The 25,481-nt window shown below is 51.2% G+C and overlaps 6 protein-coding genes and 1 non-coding gene across 7 annotated transcripts; 2 read left to right on the top strand and 5 right to left on the bottom strand.

The window, feature by feature from the left end:
• Positions 1-2,639: 2,639 nt before the first annotated feature.
• Positions 2,640-6,638, bottom strand: BKA67DRAFT_591570 (uncharacterized protein; the record flags this gene model as incomplete). Its single annotated transcript, XM_046104736.1, has 7 exons — positions 2,640-2,653; positions 2,723-3,047; positions 3,124-3,244; positions 3,362-3,387; positions 4,223-6,184; positions 6,307-6,316; positions 6,415-6,638. 7 exons carry the CDS (start codon positions 6,636-6,638, stop codon positions 2,640-2,642), a joined length of 2,682 nt encoding a protein of 893 aa, XP_045959202.1.
• A 533-nt stretch (positions 6,639-7,171) lies between these two features.
• On the bottom strand, positions 7,172-7,280 carry BKA67DRAFT_t72. Its single transcript has one exon. It is a non-coding gene; the product is annotated as a tRNA-Met (tRNA).
• Positions 7,281-7,321: 41 nt separating this feature from the next.
• On the top strand, positions 7,322-8,750 carry BKA67DRAFT_558996 (uncharacterized protein). The gene has a single exon (XM_046102359.1). It carries the CDS (start codon positions 7,743-7,745, stop codon positions 8,634-8,636), a length of 894 nt encoding a protein of 297 aa, XP_045959201.1. The 5' UTR covers positions 7,322-7,742; the 3' UTR covers positions 8,637-8,750.
• A 2,101-nt stretch (positions 8,751-10,851) lies between these two features.
• Positions 10,852-13,728, bottom strand: BKA67DRAFT_533884 (uncharacterized protein; the record flags this gene model as incomplete). The annotated part of the gene is made up of 1 exon (XM_046099771.1): positions 10,852-13,728. The coding sequence occupies one exon, from the start codon at positions 13,726-13,728 to the stop codon at positions 10,852-10,854; it is 2,877 nt and encodes a 958-aa protein (XP_045959200.1).
• A 4,052-nt stretch (positions 13,729-17,780) lies between these two features.
• On the bottom strand, positions 17,781-19,473 carry BKA67DRAFT_221446 (thioesterase-like superfamily-domain-containing protein). The gene is made up of 3 exons (XM_046095567.1): positions 18,650-19,473; positions 18,315-18,482; positions 17,781-18,255 (listed from the first exon to the last, which is right to left on the bottom strand). Exons 1-3 carry the CDS (start codon positions 18,998-19,000, stop codon positions 17,899-17,901), a joined length of 876 nt encoding a protein of 291 aa, XP_045959199.1. The 5' UTR covers positions 19,001-19,473; the 3' UTR covers positions 17,781-17,898.
• On the top strand, positions 19,368-19,947 carry BKA67DRAFT_533882 (uncharacterized protein; the record flags this gene model as incomplete). Its single annotated transcript, XM_046099770.1, has 4 exons — positions 19,368-19,419; positions 19,485-19,628; positions 19,708-19,738; positions 19,806-19,947. 4 exons carry the CDS (start codon positions 19,368-19,370, stop codon positions 19,945-19,947), a joined length of 369 nt encoding a protein of 122 aa, XP_045959198.1.
• Positions 19,948-20,500: 553 nt separating this feature from the next.
• Positions 20,501-23,047, bottom strand: BKA67DRAFT_533881 (uncharacterized protein; the record flags this gene model as incomplete). The annotated part of the gene is made up of 1 exon (XM_046099769.1): positions 20,501-23,047. The coding sequence occupies one exon, from the start codon at positions 23,045-23,047 to the stop codon at positions 20,501-20,503; it is 2,547 nt and encodes an 848-aa protein (XP_045959197.1).
• Between the last annotated feature and the right edge of the window lie 2,434 nt (positions 23,048-25,481).

The raw sequence follows: 25,481 nt of genomic DNA, 5'->3' as shown, positions 1-25,481 counted from the left end.
CACGACAAGGTCCGTGGTATGTATATTCGGTAGGTCGCCGATGCGGACACGAGGGTGGCGGCGATGGCGACGGCAGGAGGTGAAAGGAGTATGCCGGCAGTCGCAAGTATAAGAGTCTAGTTTAGTATGATGGTAACGGCGCAACAAAGTCGTGGATTCGGTCGACTTTCAATAGCGGTCGGCGTGGGGACAATGGCAGGCCGGGAGGAGTCCTACTATGGAGTGACGGGAGGGTCTAAAAATGTGAGATTCCGCTCGATAGAGTGCAGTGGGGATCTTGGATGGAACCGTGTCTTGGATGCCCCATCGCACAAAGGAAGGAATCGATGGTTGGGTGCTCTGCTGCGAATCGTGCCCAGGTATTCCTTGAGCAACCGTTGTGTTGTAGCTGAAGTCGGGTTGCGAACGACTTGGCCTAAGGTTAGTATTGTTGGGACGCCAGATGTTGTTTGCCATATACCTACTGTAGGTATACACACCCGGCACAAAGTCAAGCATGTCAGAGAAACGGGGCTGCTGCACGACAAGCGCTGAATCTGACAGTCTCGTCTAGTCTCGTCTCTGCCTACCAGCCGACCTAGGGTCCTGCCTCTCCACTGGATGCCTTTAAGGTAAGGTGTGGTGAGATGGCGGCAGAAAGTGGCAGGGGTTTTACAGGGCTGCTAGTTAGTGCACCTCATCCGTTACCATGTATGTATTTTTCTCTCAAACGCTCAAAGTACCTTTCTCGCTGTCGTGCCTTGTCCCCCCCCCCCGCTTCAGCTTGTGAGCAAGGACCTGCTGCCAAGCATGGAGATGAAAGTAAGTCAATACAGCATATACGGCAAGCAAAACAAAATTCAATAACAAGAAAACCCCCCCTCCTTATCTCATGAGCCAGTCCTGGGAAGGGCGCCAAGTTTGCGCGGTATACTCTGACTGCTCCCTACTTACACTATCCCGCAGTCACATATGAAGTGCCATGTAGAGCAAAAACTAAATTGCGCCCTGCTTCAATGGTGGCATTGACGGTGCGCAGTGACTGGGTGGGGAACGGCACGGAAGCAAAAACCACCAGGTTTGGAACCACCTCAACCACCTGGGCGCATCCTTGGCGCTCAGCGGTGGTACGTGGGATCGACCGTTGCCCGCAATACGCCCAAAGTCCCAATCACGGAGGAATCATGCTCATGTCGTTTTTGAGGATATGAACGTGAGCCAAAGTTTAGTTGGGTTTAGTTCGGTTCATATTGCGCTCGCCACAGTCACAGTCTGCTACAAAAGTATACCTGACATGACATCAATATTCGTGTAATCTTACCAATTGCCATGAAGCATGATTGGAATGTCGTTCCTGACTTCTTCGGTACAAGCCGTATCCTTTGGTCAAACGTGAGATGAGGCGCCACACCCATGTGCGACTTGGGGACGGGTTGGGGGCGCGGCCACACACCTGCATCTCACAGGCGAGTGCAACTATGAGTGTGTTGCACTCCAGGACTGCAATCAACCAGGATGCCGTGTGACAATGTCGTGTTAGCACATACTTATTTATGACCAAAATGTGAGGCACTTCCAAGATACCCGTTGGTACTGATATCTTTTTCCCGGACGATGGCTCAATTTTCCAGCAAACATTCCACCCTACTACGAATAGCCTAGTATAGCCACGACAAGCAGTGGCAGACCTCCTACTGCCTACTGAGGCTGATGATCCTGCCCCAACAGGATGATGACAACATAAACTTGACCGTGGTCTCTCTTCCCCTTGTCATGTCGTACGTGTGCATTGTTCATTTATCGGCCGTTTGGAAGATCGCCCAAGGTGGGAATGAAACGGTGCCGGCTGGGTCGGCATAATCTTGCAGCACACCACCCAAGCAATGCTTATTAGATGAACGGCGAGGATGGGCGTCGACTAAGCAATACTTTAATTAGCACCCACTCTCTACTCTAGTGTTCTGCCTATTCGGTCCAATTCACTTGTTGGCATGTGTACCAGATACGTACGTACCTTTCAACAGCATACGTAAACCTGGTGATTTAGACGTGGGTATACAAAGAGGTTATAACTGATATTGAACATTGTGAAATAAAACGGCACATTTAATTAAAAATCCATATGCACTCGTTAAAACACTTGGGAACCCTTTTTCATCTTTCACTTTTCTTTCCAGGCTACTTTCGGCAGTTTCACACGTTTGTATTAGAAATGTCCAATAACAGAAAATGGTCACAAGAATACAAACCTTGCGGTGTTTTCCGTCATGAGTAAATACACTTTGTAGCACATGAGTCATAGCATGATACATAACCGAACTGAGCCATACAAGGATGGATTGGCCACGACAAAGTTGACCTAGGCCTCCGTATATCATTTCACTGACGGCTGTCACGAGTGAGTCGTTGTCCCCCGGTCTGTCGTCTTGTGCGCGGAACAATTACATGCCAGCGTCTTTGAAACATATCGACCGGTAGGAAATGGGAATCGTTCGTTTCATTCATGGTAATGAGGCACAAAAATGCAAGTGGACGACGCAACATGAATGGCTTTGGCTTATTCCTTTATTCGTTGACGGCGAGGCCTAATGTAAAGCCATTCCTGAACTCCTAGAAAGATGCGGAAAGAGAAAACGTTTTGGCCATCCATTTAACCCATTTTACTCCTCGGGGACTAGAGAGTAATGTTAGCTTGACTGTTGAACCGAGAGTACATGCGGAATGAACTGGAATGGGCACGTACTCTCAATAGCACCGCTGGCGATGTCATCCTGGATAGCCTTGGGGCTACGTCCGTCAACCTGGCAACCAACACTGAAAGCAGTACCGAGAACCTCCTTGACACTACCCTCGAGGGACTTGGAGAAAGACTTGTAGCGGAGCTGGCGGGCGATCTCAATGATCTCATCCAAGGGTATCGACTTGGTGTGCTTGATGTTCTTCTCCTTCTTGCGATCTCTCGGGGGCTCCTTGAGAGCCTTGATGACAAGTGCCGATGCGGTAGGGACGACGGAGACGGCAGCTTGACGGTTCTGGATGGTGAGCTTGACGGTGACACGGAGGCCCTTCTGTTGATCGAAATATCCGTCAGTCAACTATTCTTGTCTCGGTTTGGGTGGGCAGATGAGATTCAGATGTTCATACCCAGTCACCAGTAGCCTTGGCGATATCTTCTCCGACCTTCTTGGGAGACAGACCGAGGGGACCGATCTTGGGAGCCAGGGCGGAAGAGGCACCGACTTCACCTCCGGTGGCACGGAGAGTGCTATGAAAATCTTGTGTTAGTCTCATCGTTCGTCATCGGTGGGCAGTGGTTGATCGGGTGGCATGGAATGTCGAAATTGCTTTCTCTCGTGTCTGGTGCGTTTCGGCAAGTACGTACATCACCTTGATCTCATTGGGGTCGAACTTGGGAGCTGCGCGAGTGGAAAATCATGTCAGTCATTCGGGTCTTTTTTCTTCTCGTTGTGTCTTCTCCTGCTTTGATTCGTGAAAGTTCCGACAGAGTGGAATCGCAGGATCGCAGCATCGTCAACGTCGGGCAGGCTACTCACGCATTGTGACTGTGGTCTTTGGGGTTCGATCGATCGGTCGGTGTGGTGTTTGTCGCGATTCTCTCAAACCGGGTCAAGAAAGGTCAAGCTGGACTGGAAAAATGGCAGAATTTACTTTGGAAATCCTGTGGGGGGTAGGGTTGAAATTATCGGCCAATTATGAGCCGTGCTTAAGCTTCATGGCGGGGCAGTCGCATTGCGGTCACCGCTGTCACCGCTAAGGAGCTCCTCTTTTAATTGCACATGCTACGCATTGTTGCATACCAGCAGCCGCCCGAGAATGCGCTGAACGGGTTAGATGGGTAGCTGAACAGAAACAGCCGGCCTACGCAGCAGCTCATGTGAATCGATGCTACCAAATTGATATCATACGGGGGAAGGATGGCCCTCAAGCGAATGGATCTACTCAATCAAGGCGAGGACAGTGATTCCTCTACCGTGTGGCTCTTGCTTTTGTTTGATCCGGCGCACTGCCGACGACGGCCAAGTTCTATGCTTCAGAACAACAGTCCAACACTTCACAGTTATATATTATGGCCCGTGGGGAAGACGTAACATCATAGGTAGCAATGGTCATTTCCGGTATCTTTGCATCTTTGCGCCCGCTAGGCCCCAAGAAATAGCTTTCGTATCTCTGCAACATCTACTATGAAACCACCGAGGCCCTCTCATTAGTTTGTTCCACTAACCGCCAACTTCATCAAGTGGTCCATAAATGTCTGAAGGGAAACATCGTCCGTGAAAATGGTCTGTGCCGTTTGCGCTCCAACACCTCCGTATGCACCAGTGGTATGCGTTGTGGAGGGGTTCAGCTTGGAAAGCAAGAACCGGGCTTGTGAGCCACCAGCGTCACACACGATGAAACGAGGCAGAGGGAATCGGTCACCGATCAGGTCTCTGGCGTCCTCCTTCGGCTGCTCAAGCAAAGCCGCAAAGTTCTGGTAGCCATCCTGTTCTTGATATCCGGCCTTCCTCCATTCGGCGATTGTCTCGCCATGGAAGATCAAAATGTGGAAGAACGTGTCCAGAAGCAACACGTGGTCAGGCTGGATCGACGTCGAGTCCAAAAGCACCGGCTGCCCTTCCGGCTGGCTGCCATCTTGTGCAAGAACATACGAGTCCAGCGTGGGTTGGATCATGATGAGAGAGTTGCTGACGTCTTCGTGGTTAAGTACATGGCGGTAAAATGCCGTCTCGTCGGGAGAGTTGTTGAAGACTTGTAAGAACTGACTTCGGCGCAAGTGGAACATGAACTGCGGATACAGTGTGAAATTCTTCTCCAGCCTGAAGGATGATGGGTCGTCTTTCCGGTAGTCGGCGAAGCGGGAACATAACCGGATGAGCATACGATCCACCCATCGTAGAACATCTGGCCCATCATCGACTTCAGCCTTGAATACGGCAATCCTGGACATGAGCACCGCTGCAGCCTCTTGGTCGAATGATTGCGCAATCGCTGGATCTCCGGCCGGGCCACTCAGGTTTCTTGCCACGGTGGTGACACGCAGGTGGAACTGCCCATCCGAGTGCTGGTAGTAGGTGAGGAACTGCATCATACCCTTCTGCTGCCCTTGTTGGTGCTGCGTAGGACCGCCTTGGCTTGCAATCTCAAAGTACACGCCATAACTTGCAGTAGGATCTATACCGCACATCTTCCAGGCGCATGTGTTTCCAATGCCACACTCCGTCTCGCCTACAGAAGTCGACTTCTTATTCATGGAGACTGCGTGGCCAATGAGACCGGTGACCTTGAGCTCCTTTGTGGTCAAGACCTCGAAGAGAGCATTGAATCCCATGAGAAGGTTCCCATCGCCGTCCTTCTCGAACACCCGTACAAAGGACTGTTTAAACATGGAAGACGTGAAACTATCTGTCAGGATCATATGACCGCCAGTAGAGTTGCACAGTCCCTTCATTTCCAGGAGACCGACCTGGTCGAGACAGCCAGCAAAAATATCAATGATGTGGCCGTTGTGAGCAGTCCGCTTTGCCAGAGTGTCGTAGAACTTGAGAGCCTTCTTGTAGTACTTGATGTTGTCGCGGTCGATATCGTGGTGAGATCTGATGGGCTCTCTCAGCTCGGGACCAACAACCATGCCGGGGCCTTCGGTGGCAGGGCCACCAGCGAAGAGCATAACACGGCCACCTGAGTTCTGGAAAGACGACTCCAACAGACCGACAGCGACGCTTAGTGCGACGCCGGAGCAGCGCTGGGCTCTTCGGTCGCTGGCAACAGGCCAGGGGTCTTTCTGCAGCTGCTCCAGAGCCTTGGTGAGCTGGAACTCGCATTGCTGCACAGGCAATAAGAACCGAGTGGCTGCGCCCATGGGTAGTGGCGGGCGGCCAGGCTGCTGTTGGGGGACACCTGGTCTCAAGCCAGGCCCGAGAAGACCAAGCATCTCCTGGACCTGCTTGGCAGTATACTCCTTGCTGCCACGGAAGACGTATGACTTTGCGCACTCGTTGTAGCCAATCTCGTGTACTTGAGCCATGGTGCCGTAGGTGATAAGACCGACCAGGGCGTTCTCGGGGAGGAGGCTCAGACTCATGATCAAGGACTCCTTGAGGGCAGCAAGACTGTCCTCCTCCTGGCAAGTATCGACGACATATAAAAAGATGGGCGGACTGGGAGCTGGGCGCGACAGCCTGTACTCGATGGTGGTGTTGGAGGGGTGCAATTCGGGGGGATAGCATTGGCGGTGATGTCCTTATAGTGAGGCGGTAACGGGTTTCTGGAAAGGCAGAAAGGGCATATCCAAAGCCGAGCGCGGACGTCTACCTGGCTGCAGAAGGAAAGAGGTAGTTGGTATTTGAACTTGAACCTGAGCTTGAACTTGGCCGTTGACTTGGACTTGAACTTGGAGGGGTAGATTAGACGTACCAGAAAGGGTTCAAGATGGCACGGCATGGCTGCTTGCAGGCGACAGGCTCGAACTGCAGCAGAGGCGTATCTGGCTTCTCCTTCAGGGGAGTGTAGAGAGCTCCGATGGGGACGACCAAGCGTGAAGCTTCCATACGCGAGCTCGGGAAGACATTCCAGCTGAGGCGCACACCATCGCGGTCCTCTACCTCGCTCCACTGCTCCTTGAGAGCCTCGTAGTCCATGTTGTCCGTGGTTGGTGTGCCAGCGACAAGTGCGTGCGCAAAGTCCTACCAACAGTAATGGGTGTTTACCGTGTTGTGATATGAGACTGGCGCGTTCTCGATTTCTCGGCTGAGAGAGGTCGGGGCGTTTATGAGGTGAGTAGTGGGAATGAGCTGAATTGAGTCGGATATTATTATGGACAAGTTGCAGCTGCCACCAATTCAGAAGATGCGCATTTAGCTAAGCACTCCTACTCCATTCTAGTTCTAATTCTAGCCTCTGCCCAGCTGGATGCCAAAGTGGCCTTCTGCAAAGGTTTGGGTACCACGAAAGTGGGGGCATTTCACTGGCCACCTTGTCCAATGTTGGCTGTCCACTGTATGTGCTAAACTTAGTGACGGCATGCGAGCCTCAAGGTCCATAAAAACAACATAAAAATAAGATCATGCAAACCCTCACCTACATCCGTCACATGTAGTTGAGGGTTTGTTGCGCATCGACGAGTCTGTCGGGGCGTTACAGAACACTGCGCAAGGCATTTTGGCAAAAGAAATGTCCTCGGTGAGGTTCGAACTCACGGCCTTCAGATATCGATTCTGTTTAAGAAACTTCATACAGAGAGAGTATGAGACTGACGCTCTAACCAACTGAGCCACGAAGACTTGCTTGTTGTGTGCTGATGATTTAGTTACTACTCAATGTTTTATTACCCAACTACGCACTTGAGCCATTTTTCCTGACTGTCTCTTCACTCCACCCATTGCTTGGCTACAACAGCTCGCCTTGTTTTTGCACCACATCTTTATGATAATTAGAAATGTAATTTTTCCAGATATGTCTTTCGGTCTTTCTCGAAACTGGAAAACCACAGGCATTATAACTTGTACTTATTTCTACAACTCGTAATAGGGCAGGTACGCCCGAAGCTAGGGTCCGCCCGCCACCGTCAATATGACGTCGAACATTCTCTGCCTTGGATGTCTTGCAGTCTGTAGTCAATCATCTTCAAAATTTCTGTACCTATTAATATATTACTTTGAACATATCTCCGAACACGCGAAATTGCCTTGACACTAAAAAAGAAGAAAGGAAGAGAGGAAACCACAGTCTGCATTTAGACAATTATGGCTGACGCTGATCCACCTTCCTATGAGCAGGCCATAGGCTCTGCATCCTTCTCACGCCAACCCCGGAATGGCATCACCCCTGAAGCTCGCCGAAGCATCGAGGATGAGTCTCGACCGTTACCCGCAGGCTGGGTCCGTAGTTTTGACCCGGACTCACAACATCAATTCTTTGTCAACACCAAGGTTGATCCTCCACGAGCTGTTTGGCATCACCCTTATGATGATGATGACTATATGAATTCCCTGTCATCTGAGGAAAGAGAAAGAATCCGCGGGCTCTCACGCCATCCAAGTCATCACGACGTGACCGCAGAAACAACGGACGAAGAGGGAGACGGGCATAGTCACTCACACGGGAAGAGTCATGCGTCTGCCTCGGCCAGCAATGCCAGCGGGCCAAAGCGGAGCTTGGGGCGCAAGATGAAGGACAAATTCACCGGAACTACGCACGAGAAACGAGCGAAGGATCGCCAGCAGCGCGAACAGAATGAACGTGACATGTACAAACAACACCAGCTGTTCCGCCGTGGTCTCGCAGCAGCCATCGAGACAAACCAGCCACAACTTTTGGGCCAGGATGACGATGGAATTGAAGTTTACCTTGAACCTCCAGGTTCGCGATATTCCGGGGTTCAGAGAGTGGAGCGCCTCAGTCCATACCTTTCCGAGATTATTTACAGGCCTCCCGGTCCGTTGAACAAGAGGGCAAGGCACATTAGACCAGATCCCATCTATCCAGGTGGTTACGGCGGTCCTTACCAGAGACCATATGGCACATACAACCGACCTTATGGCTACGGCTACGGTGGCGGTATGGGAATGATGCCAATGGCTGGTCCTCTTTTCGGTGGGCTGATGCTCGGTGGGCTAGCTGGCGGTTTGATGTTCTAGTGCTCGACACGCGTGTATTTTCGAGATTGGTGAGTACCTGTAGATAGTATAAGGTTCTTGAGTCATCATAAGACCGCTATAGTTTACCGTCAATGCAAATCGCAGTAGAGTCAGCCTTGCATTTCGGAGCGCCGTATGCTAGGCTTTAATTATTCGGCCAAGTACGGAATATTAGATTCCAGCTACCGTAATGGCCGCTTCTGTGCCAGTAGCATTCCACATTGCTGCGGTCTGCTCAGTCAGCCATATTGTCCCCTTTGAACTGTTTTGGCAGGGAAGGTATGTCGCCATTGTGGCCTAGTTCTTGCTCGTGGCTCATTGTCCCCGATATTACGTCCAAGCTGGTTGCCCTAGATTCTCTACGCGCACATAACCCCTAAATCACAGCATAGTACCAAAGAAGACATTTTGCAGCGTTCATAAACTGCTCGTTGCTACATTTTCACGAGTGAGCCTCGCTGCTCTATCTGTTGGGGATTTCACGTCCTGCGTTTTTGCACACTTGCTTACATGCCAGGTTCATCTGCGTGCAAGTCATGGGCAGTTCCCGCGGTAAGTTCTGATATAATCATAACAAAGCAGACGTCGGAGATCAGTATACCGAGTGGTATTGCGAGGGAGCACATATCAAACCAGTGACGAGGCCACATGCTCACAACCGGCCACCCCAAGAACAGAGCTGTAAAGGAAGGAGATTAATTATAATCTTTTCTAGACGATACGGCCGAAGACAAGTGAAACTCACAAGGTGGATTGTGAAATCGATGTAATCAAACCACCAGTATGAACGAGCTACCCACCAGCCAGGCAGGTGGCATGGCCTTTCTTAGAACCTACTATATCGTTAAGCGATAAATGTAGAGTTTGTTCAACCACGTGGGTGTCAATCACCAACGGCGTAGCTCGGCTGTGTCATTGAATCGTGAATTATGTACATCAACCACACTCGCCCGCCCCCTTCAGGGGCGACACATTCAAACAAGCCATTGGGGTTAAGTAAACTTCCGCGTCACTTCTTATTACGAGAGTGGAAATTATGGTACGTAAATATAGGCTTCAAGAAATCCCTGTGCTTACCAACGAACTCTCGACCCCTTATCGTCGACGACCGATGCCAATCTGGATTACGAGCACATGTCATTTACTATACAAAGGGGTGCCAAGCTCTCGGCTCCATCCTTTTCTCATACTCATTTCATTGTGGCCAAATGGTGCAACGTCCAGACACTCGTCTCAATACTAGGACGCTCTGTGAGAGTGTGTAAAGAATGGGACAAGCACCTATTGGCCAACTATAACTACAGACCAACCGCCCCGTACAGCAAATCAGCGACAAGAGTAAAAACTAAGTTATGACAATATATGAAAACATCTGGGATATGATTTACTCTATGAGGGTATATCAAGATCAACGTTGAGCCCGATCCTAAAGTTGTAGTACATTGCTTCACCAACGGTATCTCCTTACCAGCCATTCCTGCTTGGGCCATAGTTCGGGTTGCCGATGGAGCATCTGTGATTTTTGAATGTCTAAGCTTACATATCATTGAAGGGACATCCGCAAACTTACACTCCCTTTTCAACCGGCTTTGCTTGGCCTATGGTATGGTCCTGCCAGTCATATATGGATAACAAAAGAATACATTGGCATGATCATACGAGAGCTGCCAGTCAGTCGATCCGACAGTTCTTACTATATGGTTGTCCAGACAAATTTCGACAGCCAGCTTGACGATCCACCGCTATCGACCAATACAAAGCTCACTGGAGCACCCCCGATGGACTCCCCGTTGGCCAACCGCAAAGAGCAAATTGAACTAAGGCTTCGAATGACATGCAATCGTGACATAGGTTGCATATAATTGACTGATGTTGGTACGTGGATTTCTTCCCTCCCATTTGCAATCACTGACCAGGAACAGATCACAGGTGTAGATGATCCCAAGTTTACATCACTACACGATTTCAAGCAAGCTGACGGGAGATGCCTTGCGTGTTACGTGGGTCAAATTTCGCCAATCTCATCAATGCATCTTTAAAACCTGGGCTATGGCGTAGAGCAACATGACCACAAGGTATCACGCGCAGTGACGACTCCATAGAACGAAGAGAACTTTTGTCGATGCATCATATCTGTCTAGTCAGCCGCAGTACGCAGACAACTTACTACGGCAAATCACCTCAACGACGAAAGAAGACAACGCAGAGAAATCTATCAACTTGGTGGAGGGCTCATCGGATCCCTGATGCTATCACTACCCGTACTACCCGAACTACCACTTGCGCTCCCGCTTGCATTCGAACTCTCGTCACTAATTACATCTGCATCGTTTTGTAAGTACGGCGAATACTCGAATCCGGGAGGTGGCCGGAATGGACCGCCTACGCCCGGCAAAGCATTGGCTAGATCCTCGTCGTTGGTGCTGGACTGAGTGAAGCCAGAGACATCGCTAAGCATGGAGGAGGACCGACCTCTCTTGGTAGCAGACCGCATATGTGCGAAGGCCGAAGACTGAGGGACGAAACCAGGCGCCAAGGGTGAGGGGCCCCACAGAGAAGCGTTATAAGCACTGTTGGACCAGGCAGTAGCAGCATCATAAGTGGCAGGAATCGAAGAACTAGGGTCGCTCGAAGTTGTAGGTAGGTGACCAGCGGCCGAAGGATCAACAAAATCGTACGAACCATTGTAGAAGGATTGTTGCTGGTTGTGGAAAGCATCAAGTTGATCCTTGAGGGCAAGCAAAACCTCGTCGCGGCCGAGGCTCTCTTGCTCGTGGCTGTGAATCTTCTCAGACAGCTCATGCTCCCAGCGGAAGAACTGAGCCTCCAAGGCGGCTCGATCTTGACGACGGCGTTCGGCTTCATCCAGCCCGCGTGCATTCGCATCGGCAATGCGTGCGTGTTCACCATCGACTTTGGCAATACGTGTGCTGATCTTGTTCCTCTTGGCCTCCAAGCTGGCTTTCTCGTCCATCAGGGCTTTGACCTGACTGTCGATGTTTGCCTTGAATCCTTTGAACTCAGAATTGGCCTGGTCATACTTGCATTTCTCGCCAGTGTAAGTTGTCTGCTTGGCCTTCCAGGCAGCTCTCAGAGACTCGGGAATGACACCGTGCTCCTTGAGCTCAGCTGCCAATGTTGTCAGGGCTTGCTCGGCCTGCTTCTGCTGCGTGGTGTTCTGCTGGATCTTCTGTCGAAGCTTGTCGTCTCCAGCACCGGCTGACTGCACAGCGGCATTCAATTTCTCGTTCTCTTTCTTGAGGGCATTGGCCTTACGATGCCACTCTTTTCGAAGAGCCTTTTGCCTTGCCTTTTCTTCGTTCAGCCTGGCCTCGGAAGCAGCGATGGATGTCTTGAGCGTGGTCGCAGGGGAATCAGGACGAAGCGAGGATTGGCCGCTCGGCTTGGAAGTATTCGAATCGATAGCTGCGGTCTTGGCCCTGGTGGTGCGAACACTGGTTGAGAAAAGGACTTGATGAGTGGCAGTACTGACGAACTCGCACTCGTAGTTAGAAAGCGGCGTCAGCCCATAGATATCACCGCTCCATGTTGTGCCCTGGCCGTCCTCGCGCTGGACAGCAGTGATGCGTGTCGGTTGCCAGACGGCGTGGTTGACACGGACATAGAAAGGTTTCGAAAGATCAATCCTCGACGAGTTGCCGTTCTCCTGGTGGCCCGTGGTGGCAGTAAAGTTAGGGAAGTGGCTGGTATTGAAGCAGACCTCATCACAACCAACGTATGAGATCCATATCTGATCGGCCTCGGTGTTGAAGGGTGCGTTGCCCAAGTTGTGGATATCGGTAGCGTTGGAACCAGCTGAATCGACCGCGCTGTGGTTAAGTTCATACTCTTTCACGACGACAATTTTGGTACTCGCTATGGCGGCCCATAAAGGCTGACGGTTTCTGATTTGTGCGCTTTGTTTTCTCTTCTTTTTCGAGTTCAATGAGGTTTGGGGTTGCTGAAGGGAGGCGGCGTCGCTGTCAGGGGTCGAAAACCCGCCATCAGTGGGAGGTTGAACAGCGTAGGCTTTACCGGCTTCCGGATCGCCGGCGTGAACCTGGTTATCGCGTCGCTCCCGCCGTAGATACCAATCGCGTACAGCTTTAATCAGACCTTGGCTAAGGATGTGAATAGCCAATATGCTCCGGACCCAATTAACCCAGCCCGACCGTATCTTGTCATAACCACGTATGGATTCAAGTGACTCGAGGGGATCGTCCAGATCGGGCGTCATAAAGCGGCTTGAACCCAGCAGGTAGCCGATTGGGGAATATTTCATCTTTGTGTGGCGCAAGACGTGGGAAAGCAAAATCATGGACAGGCATATAAGGCTGTTTTTCATGGAGCCGCCGTCTCTCGAGCTTGAACCTCCGCCTAGCCCGAGGGCTATCACCATCTGAGCCAGATCGAGTATGACATGCTGGATGGGGCCCCAGAGAAAGAGCCAAATCAGAAGCACGATGCCATCGATACAGACAACGGTAGCCACCGAGGGTGCCCCAAGATTCCACTCGAAGACATCGCTCAGAGACAGGCCGCTGTTGGTGGTGACGAAAGTCAGCAAGGTGAAGAGCATGTAGATGCCAGACAAAGCCACGGGAGGGATCTGCATCAAGATGATGAGAATGGCAATGGTGTCCTGCAAGGGACACGAGCGGAGAACGGTCAAAGCAAAGTCAAATGGTCCGGTATCGCGGTGAACGTTGGAGTTCTTGGTGGCATTGACATCGATGCGTCGATGTTGTTCCTCCTGAGCCTGAGCCTGGCCCTGGTTCTGGCCGTGACCGAGACTGAAAGATTCGGCAGAGGAGGCTTCGGAATAGCCTCCTGCAGAGCCTCTCCTCAGCGGCTCGGTAGGCATGTCGGCAGGGTGCTTGGAATAACCATTGACGTTGGGAGGGGTCGGGGGGAGCGGTGGGATGGCGGACGGAGGGGGATTCGCGGTGGAAGAGGCGGCAGAGTCGGCGAGGTTCTGGCTCTTTTGCTTGGAGATGCGTTTGCCGGGACCTACAGAGCCGGCCTCATGTCTCGTGTCGCGCTGATTGGAGGGACCCTGCTGTCGCTTGGCGGATGCAGAGGGACGAGGCATAAAATACAGTCGGTCGGGGCTGTTCCGACCCGGAGAGCCAGCGCAGCGGTCGAGTCGACTTGACGGGGAGGTCGAATGCGCCTAGGGGAGGGTTGCGAAGTGGAATGCACGATATGCAAGCAATCTGGAGATGGGGGGTGTGGGTGGGAGCCTTCCCGGAACAGCAGAACAAATTATTCCGGGAGGTGAACTGGCATGGTTGGGGGCACCCGGGTCCGGTAATGCAAGGTTATTGAGATGTTCAGTGAAATAATAAATATTGGCGATTGATCGAAATGAGTGTGGGTGGTCCGGATGCAGGGTGAAGGGGAAGGAAAAGGATGAGTAAGTGGGTTGTAATGGATATGTCCGCGTCCGCGTCTGCATCTGCGTCTGTAAAATCACAGAGCAAGTTGTGATAGGAATGAATACCTACAAGTAAATCATGAATTAGGAGGGAGGGGGGCAGACTAAGTAAGCAAAGAAGCAAAAAGCAGGGAAGCGGGATTCAATCGGGTCTGGTGCCAGGTACGCACCTACAGTGGGTTGTACCCGGGCATATACTTGTATGCTTGGCCTAGCGGCATACTATGTAACAGCACAACTAAACATGTTTGATTTACACTGAAGGCAGACTGTGAGAGTCTTGGAGGATGGCCTTGGAACTTCGACCACCGACAGTACGATACGTGACACATATTATTTACTCACCCGATATATGTAGGGATACTTGTGCATACCGTGCTTTTATGTAGTCACTCACTGCCATTGTCCGGCGTCTGGCGCCTGGCGTCTGGCATACGGTAGGTGAGATGGGGGCTCTTCGTAGATAGTACACAGGTACGCTTATTTTAGCCTCACGGCATATCGGCGGTCTAGAAGATTAGTATCCCGGCCAATTGACACATGGATATTTCATAGAACAAAATGATTAAGCATTTGAAATTTTGTTTGGGCAGGTAAGCCATGTATTACTTACTGTTCCGCATTCAAAATATATGTCGTCGTCCGGCTCCATCCCCTAACCACTTATACACGGCCCCTCAAGAGTCAGAGCCTGAGGTGAGAAATTGGTTTCCCCCACACGGCCGACTCCCGCTAAACAAATACATGCATGTCTGGTGTGCTCTCTGCACATACATGATACACAATGCGCATCTGGCATTCATGCTGCGCCTTCCTAACATCCTCATAGCCTGCACAACCCCGCGATCCTCCGTAATGACGGTGATCTCTCCGAGAATGTCATCTAAATGTAGCACCCATGGATCATGGCCATATTTTCACCACAGCGAAGATCGCCATGTGTGGTTTGGCCACTGCGCCGAGACACACTGACTCGAGCCCTACCTAATTACACGTGAGGCGAGCGAGTAGTGGTGGCGGCCGTGCTCTTGATTGATGGGCCACCTAGCAACTTTTTTGCCGAGGTTTTTTTTTTTTTTTTTTTTTTTCCCCAAGTCGCTTTTCCCTCTTCTTCTTTCTGCTGTCTAGTACACTTCTCTCCACGTGTATGGTCTCTTTCACGTAACGACTTCCCCATAAAGCACCGTGACCAGTCAGATTATGTTGCACTGAAAACCCTGCAGTGGATCTTTCGTTGCATCGCCGCGGTACAGAGAGACTTGTGCGCTTCATATATGTAAATACTTAATTTGTCTAGACCATGTTACAACCATAGTTATCCTCCGAGGTTGACCACCTACCAGTCCCAAGAGGGGCCCAAGACTTCTTATCGGTCATATCACATATGATGTACTCGTGTACCTAGCCCCGGCGCTGAGCTTGTTTTGACATCGTGCGGTCCGAGAGACCTCTTCAAGCCTTTCTTCGCTTCCAATCCAAGTGCAACCAGTTACAGTAGTCCGCATCCCAGACCTACGTACCATGTCCCGCCCAACTAAATACCCACCTCGGCATGTACAATCCAGCGGTGCTTGCTACAATAGTATCGTGACGGCCGTTTGTCCGGCCATGAGTCACCAAGACTTCAGTTTCCACGGATAATCCTATCCATAGTATTTGCGGCTGCTGGACATAGAGTCCCAGCCCAGACCTACAATACTGTAGTGCACACCACAAAGGTTGGTGTAATGTGGGCACTCGAAACCCACGGCAGAACATCACAAGCCGAGCAGAGCGAGATAACGCGGGGCATTCCCCCTCGTGGGAAATCGTCAGATCGTCGGCACGACTGAAGAAAAGAGATGCAGACAAGGTTATGTACCATCCACAGTCGGACTGGTTAGCGCCTCATTGACGGCAGTTCCCAGATTAAGCTCATCTCTGACTGGCTATCTGGTGATTGAGCGACATCGTTAGTGGGGTTTTTGCGGAGTCAGCCAAAGTCATGCGAAGACCGTCACGGCCACTCAGTAAGCAGCAAATTAAACTTGCATTGTTGATCCCTGCCCACATGAATAGCCCAGGCATGCTGGCGTTGAACTCTACGTAGGTAGTACTTGTGAACCTCCGTTGGTGCACGTTTGTCAGACAACACACAAAGTCATTTCCGACGACAGACGATGGCGGCAAGGCAGTCAGGCCGATTGCAGCTCTCATCTTTGCTATCCTTTACTTCTAATACTCTGTGTATGTATGCTCTGGGAAAGCCCTCAGCATCATGAAATACAATCTCCACCACATCTGTCATCAAATTCCTTGGAACCACGATGACTACCAGCCAGTTACTTGGTGGCTAGTTGATGAACAGTGACCATGTTCGTCAAGGTCACTCGATGGTTAGACTCTGTAGACAGTCCGATCCTGAACTCCAGGTCTAACATACTACTCGCACAAAGAAAGGAAAGAAACAAGAAATGTTACCTGCAGGACGTAACTATGCAGTACAGTCGTGACTTTTACCGTTGTCCACACCCTACTCCATCTTTGCTAGGCGAAATATGGTCTAGCTGCGTTCAACGCCCTATTGGCATTTGAATAGTCTGCATAGTTAACGGGACGTTTTGATGGGCTGCAGCGTCGTCGAGCCATAAAACACAAGAGTCGGTGCAGTCAGTCACCCGAGATATCACCCAGCGCGCGGGGCACATGGATATATTATCGTGAATCAAGCAACTGAGCCTCTACCAGTGAGTTCACGTGCGTCTTCCCTTCCTCCCCCGAAACCTGTTCCGCTGCACACGCAATCAACGGTGGGATCATGCGAGCTTCTGTGTTTGCTATTTGAGCGTATTCTCCATGGCGCCATACCCCCTGCCGCACACCGTCATCCCGTCTTATGTAGACATCAAGTACTAGTATGTTATTTTTGTCGAATCCGTTAATGACAGCCAACCATGTACAATAATCAACCATTCACTGCATGGACATCATTGTGGCCTAATCGCTGTCCGATGGTTAAAGATACACCAGTCATGTATGTCCCAAGTTTTTGGTCTTCCAAGCGCTCGCAAGTAGAGACAACGAACGGCCCCACAGGTGTGGCGTCAACAGCTCATACATGGTCGCATATGTGTTTTGCCCAACGAGCAAAGTCAGTTTCCGAACCGTATAGGATCTGATTCAACGGAGAATGACAATGGAAACATATACGTGCAATGACCGTGATCACCGGTCACGTAGTGCCACCGTATAATGATACCACTTATGTGGTTCTGAACGAGGCAGATGGAAAGCTCTTCCTGTGGAGACACTCACAATGGGTGTGCAGCCCGGGGAAGCAAGTGATCTGCATTTGCCAACCATTATTCGACAGATGTAGCAGACATCCTTCTGGTGACAGCACATTCCGAACAACCATATGGCGTTACGATGGACAACGGTCCGTGTTGCAACCTGTCCCTCGGGTAGCATCAACACGCTGTAGTTTGGTGACTGCTATGACCAAATATGTTCCACGAAGCTATTCCAATGTATTCGTTCAAGGAACTCTTCATTCTATATTACGCCATGATGGACCAACTCGCATCTGCTGGGACTTGACTTTGTCTTAACCGAGAATGTACGAAAACTGATGTGTACTGCTTGGCGAGCAGCTTTATAAACACCGTGCAGCTTATGGTGAGACGCAACTTTTACTCAACCCGTGATTATATGACAGTGCACCGGAGTTGATCCCCTCACACATCAGAGCAGGGCTTTCAGCTGGCCACACTTCTCGCCAATGGTCCATTAATTCAACTCCAGCAACGGCGACGGAGCATATGGGTCGAATTTTGATCCGTTCCATCATGGCAATTTATTTCCTGCGGCACCTGTATCCTCCACGGCACCTTCACGATCCCACGTCTCTCTCTCCAAGCTTTCTACCTCTTTGATCAGCTGCCATATGCGGGCTCTGGATCTGTTCGTCTCCTCCTGCTGTTGCCGGAACGTGTCCTGGAATACTTCCATGATAAATGGAGGCATCACTGTCTTCCTGGCGGTCTTGTAATCATATATCACAACGTCCTCCTCCGTACGAGCAGCAATACGCCTATGCTTGTGAGACAGTATCACACAGTCAAGTATGAGAGACGTGTCTGAGGGCGTGGGCAGCGAGCGGAGCTTATGGTAGACCGACACTCGGTCGGGATACATTAAAGGCTACACGGTATGAGACTTGAATTAGTGGTTTCTTGTTAGCAGCCGGGCCATGAACATACAAATTTGTAATCGGCCTTGATGCTTTTCAAAATCAACCCGACAGCTTTAGGGCTCATCAATGACTTCCATTCAGAGGCACGTGACGGGTCTCTAGAGGCGAAATGTGTAATCCAGTTGACTCTGGCTGATTCTGCGTATCGTATATATGTAGTGTTGTTGACGTGTTGCTAGAGAGACATGTTAGCAACGGCATTGTGTAATGTTTGAATAGCTTGGCATGATCTTGTGACAACGGGCCTTTGAGAATATTCAAGTCCGTGTACCCTTAACAACAAAAGAAACATTGTATTTATTTTATCTCCAAGAAAATTGACAAGGTTACTCGTCCACTCACAAAACTGTCCATTTCACCCCACACCACAGCCTGCCCTTCCAAGCCTCGCCTGCCTCCTGTCAGAAAGCCCTCGCTACCTGCAGCCAAGGTCCGCCATTCGGTTCCAAGCGCGCGAAGCACGGCAGCAGCGCGCTGTACCTCTGCTGGGGAACAGCCAAAGATGATACATTTGCCAAGCCGCGTTTTCAGATCAGCAAGCCACCTAGCCGGCGGTGCCGCAGTTGTGGAAGTCAATGTCGCAAGACACCGCTTGCCCAGACCAGGTAATCGTGGAGTTGGATTGACCGAAGCATAAAGGCCTGCAAATCTCTGGCTTGCTGCAGCCGGTTTTAGACCCTTATTTAAAATCATATTGCGGTCTCACCTGGGCCGGATCGAAAATGCATCAAGAGAAGGACTTCACAAAAAGTAGACATCTGGGCAAATCCTACCCACGGAGATGTTTGCGGGAACGGGACCACGGATCGGCGAAGCTAGCCGTCGCGTGTCATCTCGCAGGCTAAATATGGCGTCACTCTTAGCCGAGACGACCCAGCTCGGGCTCAACATCGACCTTGACATCTATACTGTCTAACTACCACTGCACAAGTAAATGTGTGGCATTTGCGCTTAACCCAATCAACCATCGGTCAATGATCAGTCATCCGTCTTAATCAGGGCGAAGTCCGAAAAGAGAACTACAAACCGAACAGAGAGTTTGGGTCAGAATATTGCAAAAATGCCGGCACCTAAACCGGCCCTCAGAAGAGAAGTCATTGCCATCTACAAAGGTATGCCTGCAATGTGTCTCCGTTGCAACTTGGTTATAACTGGCTGCAGCTGACTCGTCAACAAGAGCTCCTCAACCTCGGTAGGGAATACCCGCAGGGTTTTGACTACTTCCGCCCGCGCCTGCACAAGGCCTTTATGGCAAACGCCCACTTGCGTGACGAGGAAGACATCCGCAAGGGCATTGCCAGGGCAGATTTTGTCCGCAAAGGTGTGTTATTTCCTTTCCACGTGACGCCCCGATACTTTACATAGGAAAGGCGCCATTGGAGCGACTCATTGCTAACCAGGCCGGGGGGGCGGGATAGAAATTGAGGCACTGTGAGTCCATGTCCCTTATGCCAACGCTGTCGGCGATCACTGCTCTCACGCTGCACATTACAAAAAGACTGAGGCTCGCCTTTTACACTGTATTCTCCGTGACTGGCAGCAAACATCTCACATCTGCGAGGCCTCGTCCATATGGTGTACATGACGAACTACTCACAAGTGACCGTGGCACAACGAAGATAGCACGCATGCATCAGTGAACGGCAATTGTATAAGACTATGATCCTCCCGCCCTCACATGTGACCTCAAATCCTTTGATGCCAGAATGTAAACGGCTGATATGAAGAACACAGTTATTACCTGAAACGGTACCGCACTCTGAGGAAAAGATATGATGGAGCTTGAGAAGCACTGAGGTGATGTGAGAGGAGGCCAGTGCGGCCCTTCGTGGTATCCAAACCACGGGCAGGAAAAGTTGCCAGCGGCTGCTGGGGCTGTTGATAACCCCCATATACCCACTCAAAGAAGCAGACAGCAAACTAATAAGCATACTCCGGAACTCTACCTCGCATGCAGTGTTATTATCTGAACAGTTGCAATCCCGGTTGGATCCTTAATACCGAGGTAATTGACGGTTCCTGGCAGAGGCATTAAAGCTCAAATAGATCCAAGACAAGCATGTACTTTGTCTGGATTTATTTTTATTTTTAGTTTGCATGTCAATAAAATATGTCTTGGGTAATAGAGGCGTGAATACCACCATGAGAGGACGAAACGAAGAACGAGCCGATGGAAGCCAAAAATTGAACCAATCACTTCTTCCTCCTCGCGCTCCAGGCTCCGATCTCGAGGCATTCGCCCCAGCTCGTCCCGCCGTCTCTAAGCAAATCGTTCATCATCTTCCCCGTCCACCCGTCCCATTCATCCTGGCTTTTTCCACTGACTTCCCGCAGCATGGGCTCGAGAGCCTGTACCAATCCGACACTGGTCTCAAGAGCCGTTCTCCGAATAGCTGCTTGTGCCGCTGTAAGCGTCTTGCCTCCCTTACCAGCCTTGGTATCGTGGGCCTTGCCCTTGCCTTTCATGCTCTCAATGTAGCTCTTCCCATCTTTGGTAACGACACCGCCAACGCCTTCACGCTCCCACCGGATTTCGGAAAGTGGCACAGCCAGCCGCTTGGAACGTACCTCGATGAGACCGTCCTCCTGGAGAAGCATGGGGCCCATCATGGTGCAAGGTACAGCAGAGAGGTACTGCGCGTCCAAAGCCTTGCTCAGCCAGCCATTGTACTCTACCAAAAACTGGTTGAGTGGTGCAGACAAAGGGGTATTAGCTGATACAACGTATACACCTAGTCGGGTGGCATCGTCCTCCTCCTCACTTTCCGACTCGCTGTCCTTGGCCACGCTGGGTGCGGCTGCGACGGGCGTCGCGGGGGTCGCAGGAACATGCGGCCTCAGCATACGCATGCTCATATCCGTCTCCCAAATCTCGAGAACGCCGCCTGGCCTCAGAATGCGCAGATACTCGTCCATGAAAACCTGAGAAAACTGACCAGGTGCAGCACAAGCCATATCCTTGACCATGACGAGGTCGAACTCGCCGTCCGGGAATGGCCAAGGGGCGCGGCGCATATCGTGTTGGATGAAGCGCCAGTTCATTTCTTTGTCGGGTTTGGAATTCGGATCTGGACCAGTACCACAAAGAGGAACGATATCGATGCCGGTGAAGGAGATACCGTGATGGCCGTGCTGGGCAAAGTAGCGGTGGCACATCATACTCCAGAAACCAGAGCCGCAGCCGACCTCGAGGATGCGCTGAGGTGGTTTTGCTGCGAAGGCGGTCGAGATGATGGGCCCTCCAAAGAGCTGAAACAGCAGGAGGGTACGTAGAGACTGGCGATGCAGTTCTGCGAGATCGACGGGCAAGGGGTATGGAAGCTGGTCATCGTGGATGTAGGTGCGGCCGTTGCAAATGATCAGTGGCTTGGGCCCTACGCTGATCTTGGTCTTGAGAAGCCCAGATGTGTTGGATATGTTTCCCACTGAAATGTGAGAGGAGCCCTCGTGGGAGGAAGGGGGCAGGTGATCGGAGGTCATGACGCCAGTACGATGAGAGCTGGCAACTCCGGAGATGGAAGTAGAGGAAAGGCTGCCGGTACGGCGGAAGGCAGCGGAGGTGGAGGAGGATTTTGTGGAAGAAGAGCTCTGTGAAGGAGCGGGGACCATAGCGGCATGTTGCGTCGTCGAGGTTCGCCGTTGTGCTTGTCGTTGCTTGTGACTTGGCCGTTCCCCTTGTTGAGGGTAGCCTCTCAGTGGCAGGATGCTAACGCCAGCGCCAGCACCTAGACCAGCACCAAGACCAGCACCGGGGCCAGCGCCGGTGTATGATGGCGAGGGCGGGATCGGCGGATGGTTCTTGAATGCGTTCAGGGCCGACAAGGACCCATTGGCAGCGTGTTGTGATTGAGATGAGGAGGATGCGCGAGGCCGGAGAGCTGCTGTAGCGATTGCAGACGCAGACGCAGACGCGGACGACGCAGATGTAGATGTATACGTAGGTGTAGGTGCGGATGCGGATGCAGATGCAGATGCAAATAGGCTCTCTGTACCACGACCAGTGCGAGGGATAATTCTCCTTGCGGCGTTTGTGCTGGCGGCGGAGAGGATGACGGAAGCGCTCTCTCTCGTTGGACGTACGGACGGGATCTGAGGGAGGGGTTTATGGCTAATGTCTGCGCCAATTGGCGACACAACTGTAGATGGGGACGCAGCAGATACGGGGGAATCTGCAGTGGTGGTTGTGGTGTTGAAAGGGGCCTTCCTGGTGATGATTGGAATCGGCGGGGCTACAGGGTTCGGGTCCGGGTTCAGGTTCGAGTTCAGATTCAGGTTCAGGTCCAGCAATCGGCCATGTTCTTCCCGACTAGGCGAGGTTGTGCTGCTGCTGCCGCCGCCGCCGCCGCTAGCGCTGGTGCTATTGTTGCTGGTGCTGCTGGGTTTCGGTACGCCCAAGTCGTTACTCCTGCGCCCAATTGCTCTCGACGCAGCCTCGGATCCGCTGTCTCCATCACCGTTGCTGCTTTGTGTGCGCTTCTGTATTTTCCTTTTGCCAGTTCTCTGCCTCGAACTCGACCTGGACTCGGATCCCGATCCTGATCTGACTAGTAACTTCTTCGATCTGCCCGAAAAGGCGCGACGTCGGCCCGTTGAGACTTGTTTGCCTGTCACTTGTTTGTCTTCTCCGCCAGCTGTCTCGTTGTTAGCTCCGTCACCACGCTCCGTCGAGGTTCTATTGTCTGGGCCTGTTTTGATTATTGGCCGCGTGTAGCTGATGGGCATCGGCATGAACATATCCATCTGAGACGACGGTCCAAACCCCTTGCCATGAACCCGCTAGATTAACACTCGTATCATGCGCATCTCCTTCGCTTGCGTCGTGCGCTCTCGAGATGTTACTGGCCGTGGGCCCGTCTTCGTTTCGAGTTTCGCGTTTCGGGACGCCTTCTTGATCTCTACTCTAGGGCTATATCTTAAAGCCAACGGTGGATCGAAAGGTAAGCCTTACAACGTGGTCAAATATCCGTCATGTTGGACTACTGAATTCCTACAAACCGCAGTCGGTAGGTCCATGTAACTGATAAAGGTCGGAGCGGAATATGATCCAAATCAACGTGTAGAATAAGTAGAATACGTTTTGTCCGTAATGTGGGCACCATACGACCACCAACCTGATTCAGATAACTTAAATACACACAATCCGCGGCAGACCGAAAGCACGGTGTTGTGGATTGGATGGGCTGGCACATAGATCGCAAAATCTGGGGTTATATGTCGTATATAGCTTCATGGCTGTCTTCCCCGCATACCTGCCTGTTCGCTGGGACGCTTGTGGCAGGCAAAGCTGGGGAAAACCAGAGTGGCCGCCACTATGGAAATACGTAGCCGACGGCCCAGATTGCAATCTGGCACATGGTCGAACGAAAGCCCCAGGACCAGTGGTCCGGGAGGACCTTATTGGTATCAACGGAGTGTACCACGAAGCTGAACCTGGCTGCGCTCTGCCAGTACTTGGTTCCTTAAGAGCGTTTGTCCTCACGGTTAGGCGAATCATTGGTGACAGGATGTGCCATGAAGCTATTTGCAAAAAGCTGTTAGATATTGATTTTGACATTCGGTCCTAGAACGCTACTCTAGGTGCACAAACGGCACTCGTGTCACTCGGAACTAGTCTAGGATGGATTGCGATGGTTGCGTGCAGTTGTTACCGCACGAAAGCATGATTGATATAAAGTCGATTTTGCCGCACATTCATCGGTCCTTTGTGGTCCCACGTTGCACACCGTCAAAAATCAATTGAGTCTCACATGGTTTCATGTTCTACTGAGCATGTCTAGACATAGCTGGCCTTTGTAAGGGTTGCGGATGTGGTTGGTATTCTTGGGTCCTTCTCGCAGAAGCGGGCGGGGGAGAAAATACGTCAATACATAGATCGGACGCTCAATCAGTGTAAAGGGCAAAGTCCCATTCAAAGACGGCGTGTGATGATTGTGAAAGTTTTATGTAAGGAGTGCGGATCCGTACATGCGGTAGCACCGTCTAAAACGGCATTGGCAGTGTCTGGAAGTACCTTCCAGGCGAGCCAGGGCTGCCAGGCTGCCAGGCTGCAGGGGGGCAAGACATATATAGTACATGGTGGACACGGTTCGTGGCTGAGCAAGAGCAAGGAGCTATTGCACTTTGTCAATGGCTGAAACATGGAAGGGTGAAAATTTTGTGCTTGGAAATTCCTATGAACCACGTGACCTTTCCTGCAAGCCACATTTCGGCATTCGTTTAGGGGAGCAAGAGCGGCGTGGTCATGTATGTTGTATAAATCAAGCTACCTACAGCAGTTGTATCCTCTGAACTGAGGATGATATGTACAGTAGTAGAACTTATCATCCGTACCATCAGTCCTAAGAAAGAAGCCAGCCTTGCCAGGAAAGAGATTGAGAAGACGAGACCCCCTACCCCAGCTTTTTGGGGAAGCAAAGGCGAGCGACTCTCTCTCTCTGGGTCTTGGTCTTGCTCTTTGGTCTTTGGTCTTTGGGGTCATGGAGAAGAAGATAAAAACCACGCAGAGAAGACACATATATGTATAAGCATCGCTCACTCAATTCATTGCGTACAACAAACAGTGGACTATCTGACCCAACCAAGTCCCACCTCAACCGTTCACTCGCAATTGGCTTTGGCTGTGTGCCACACACCCCCCGGCAAAAGTAAGCCACCGGCACTGGAAGCCTTGAGCAAGTTGCTGATACTGTGCGACTCCACTATCTGGTAACAGGACTGGACTTGACCTTAGCTAACATTACCTCGCCTTGCCTTGGCTGACCTTGCCCACATCAATACCCAGCATCAAGGTGAGAGAGCTCTCTGCCCTGGACCATGGACAACTATAGCCCGTAATCGTAGCCATAGTCATAGTCATAGTCATAACTCCAGCTCCAGCTCCAGCTCCAGCTCCAGCTTCAGCGCCAGCACCACTCGGCACGAGCAACACCACAATCGTCACATGCACATTGTCGCTAACGAGCGTTGCTTCACTAGCTTTCTACGCCCATAGTGTGTCTATCTCTTCTATCTTCGATCCCACCCCACGCTGCCACACATTACCAGATCAATTTCGATAGTACAACATCTCTCAAAGCAAAGCAAAGCAGAGCAGAGCAAAAGTAAAGCAAGGCACGGGCAATCAGTCAATCAGTCAGTCAGTCAACCAGCCAACTCGCTCGATACAAAGAAGAAA

The sequence above is a fragment of the Truncatella angustata genome, assembly GCF_020726525.1.
Source record: "Truncatella angustata strain MPI-SDFR-AT-0073 chromosome Unknown BKA67scaffold_3, whole genome shotgun sequence".
Classification (NCBI taxonomy): domain Eukaryota; kingdom Fungi; phylum Ascomycota; class Sordariomycetes; order Amphisphaeriales; family Sporocadaceae; genus Truncatella; species Truncatella angustata.
The sequence above is the reverse complement of the archived record's forward strand: the minus strand, read 5'-3'. Positions and strand labels throughout refer to the sequence as shown.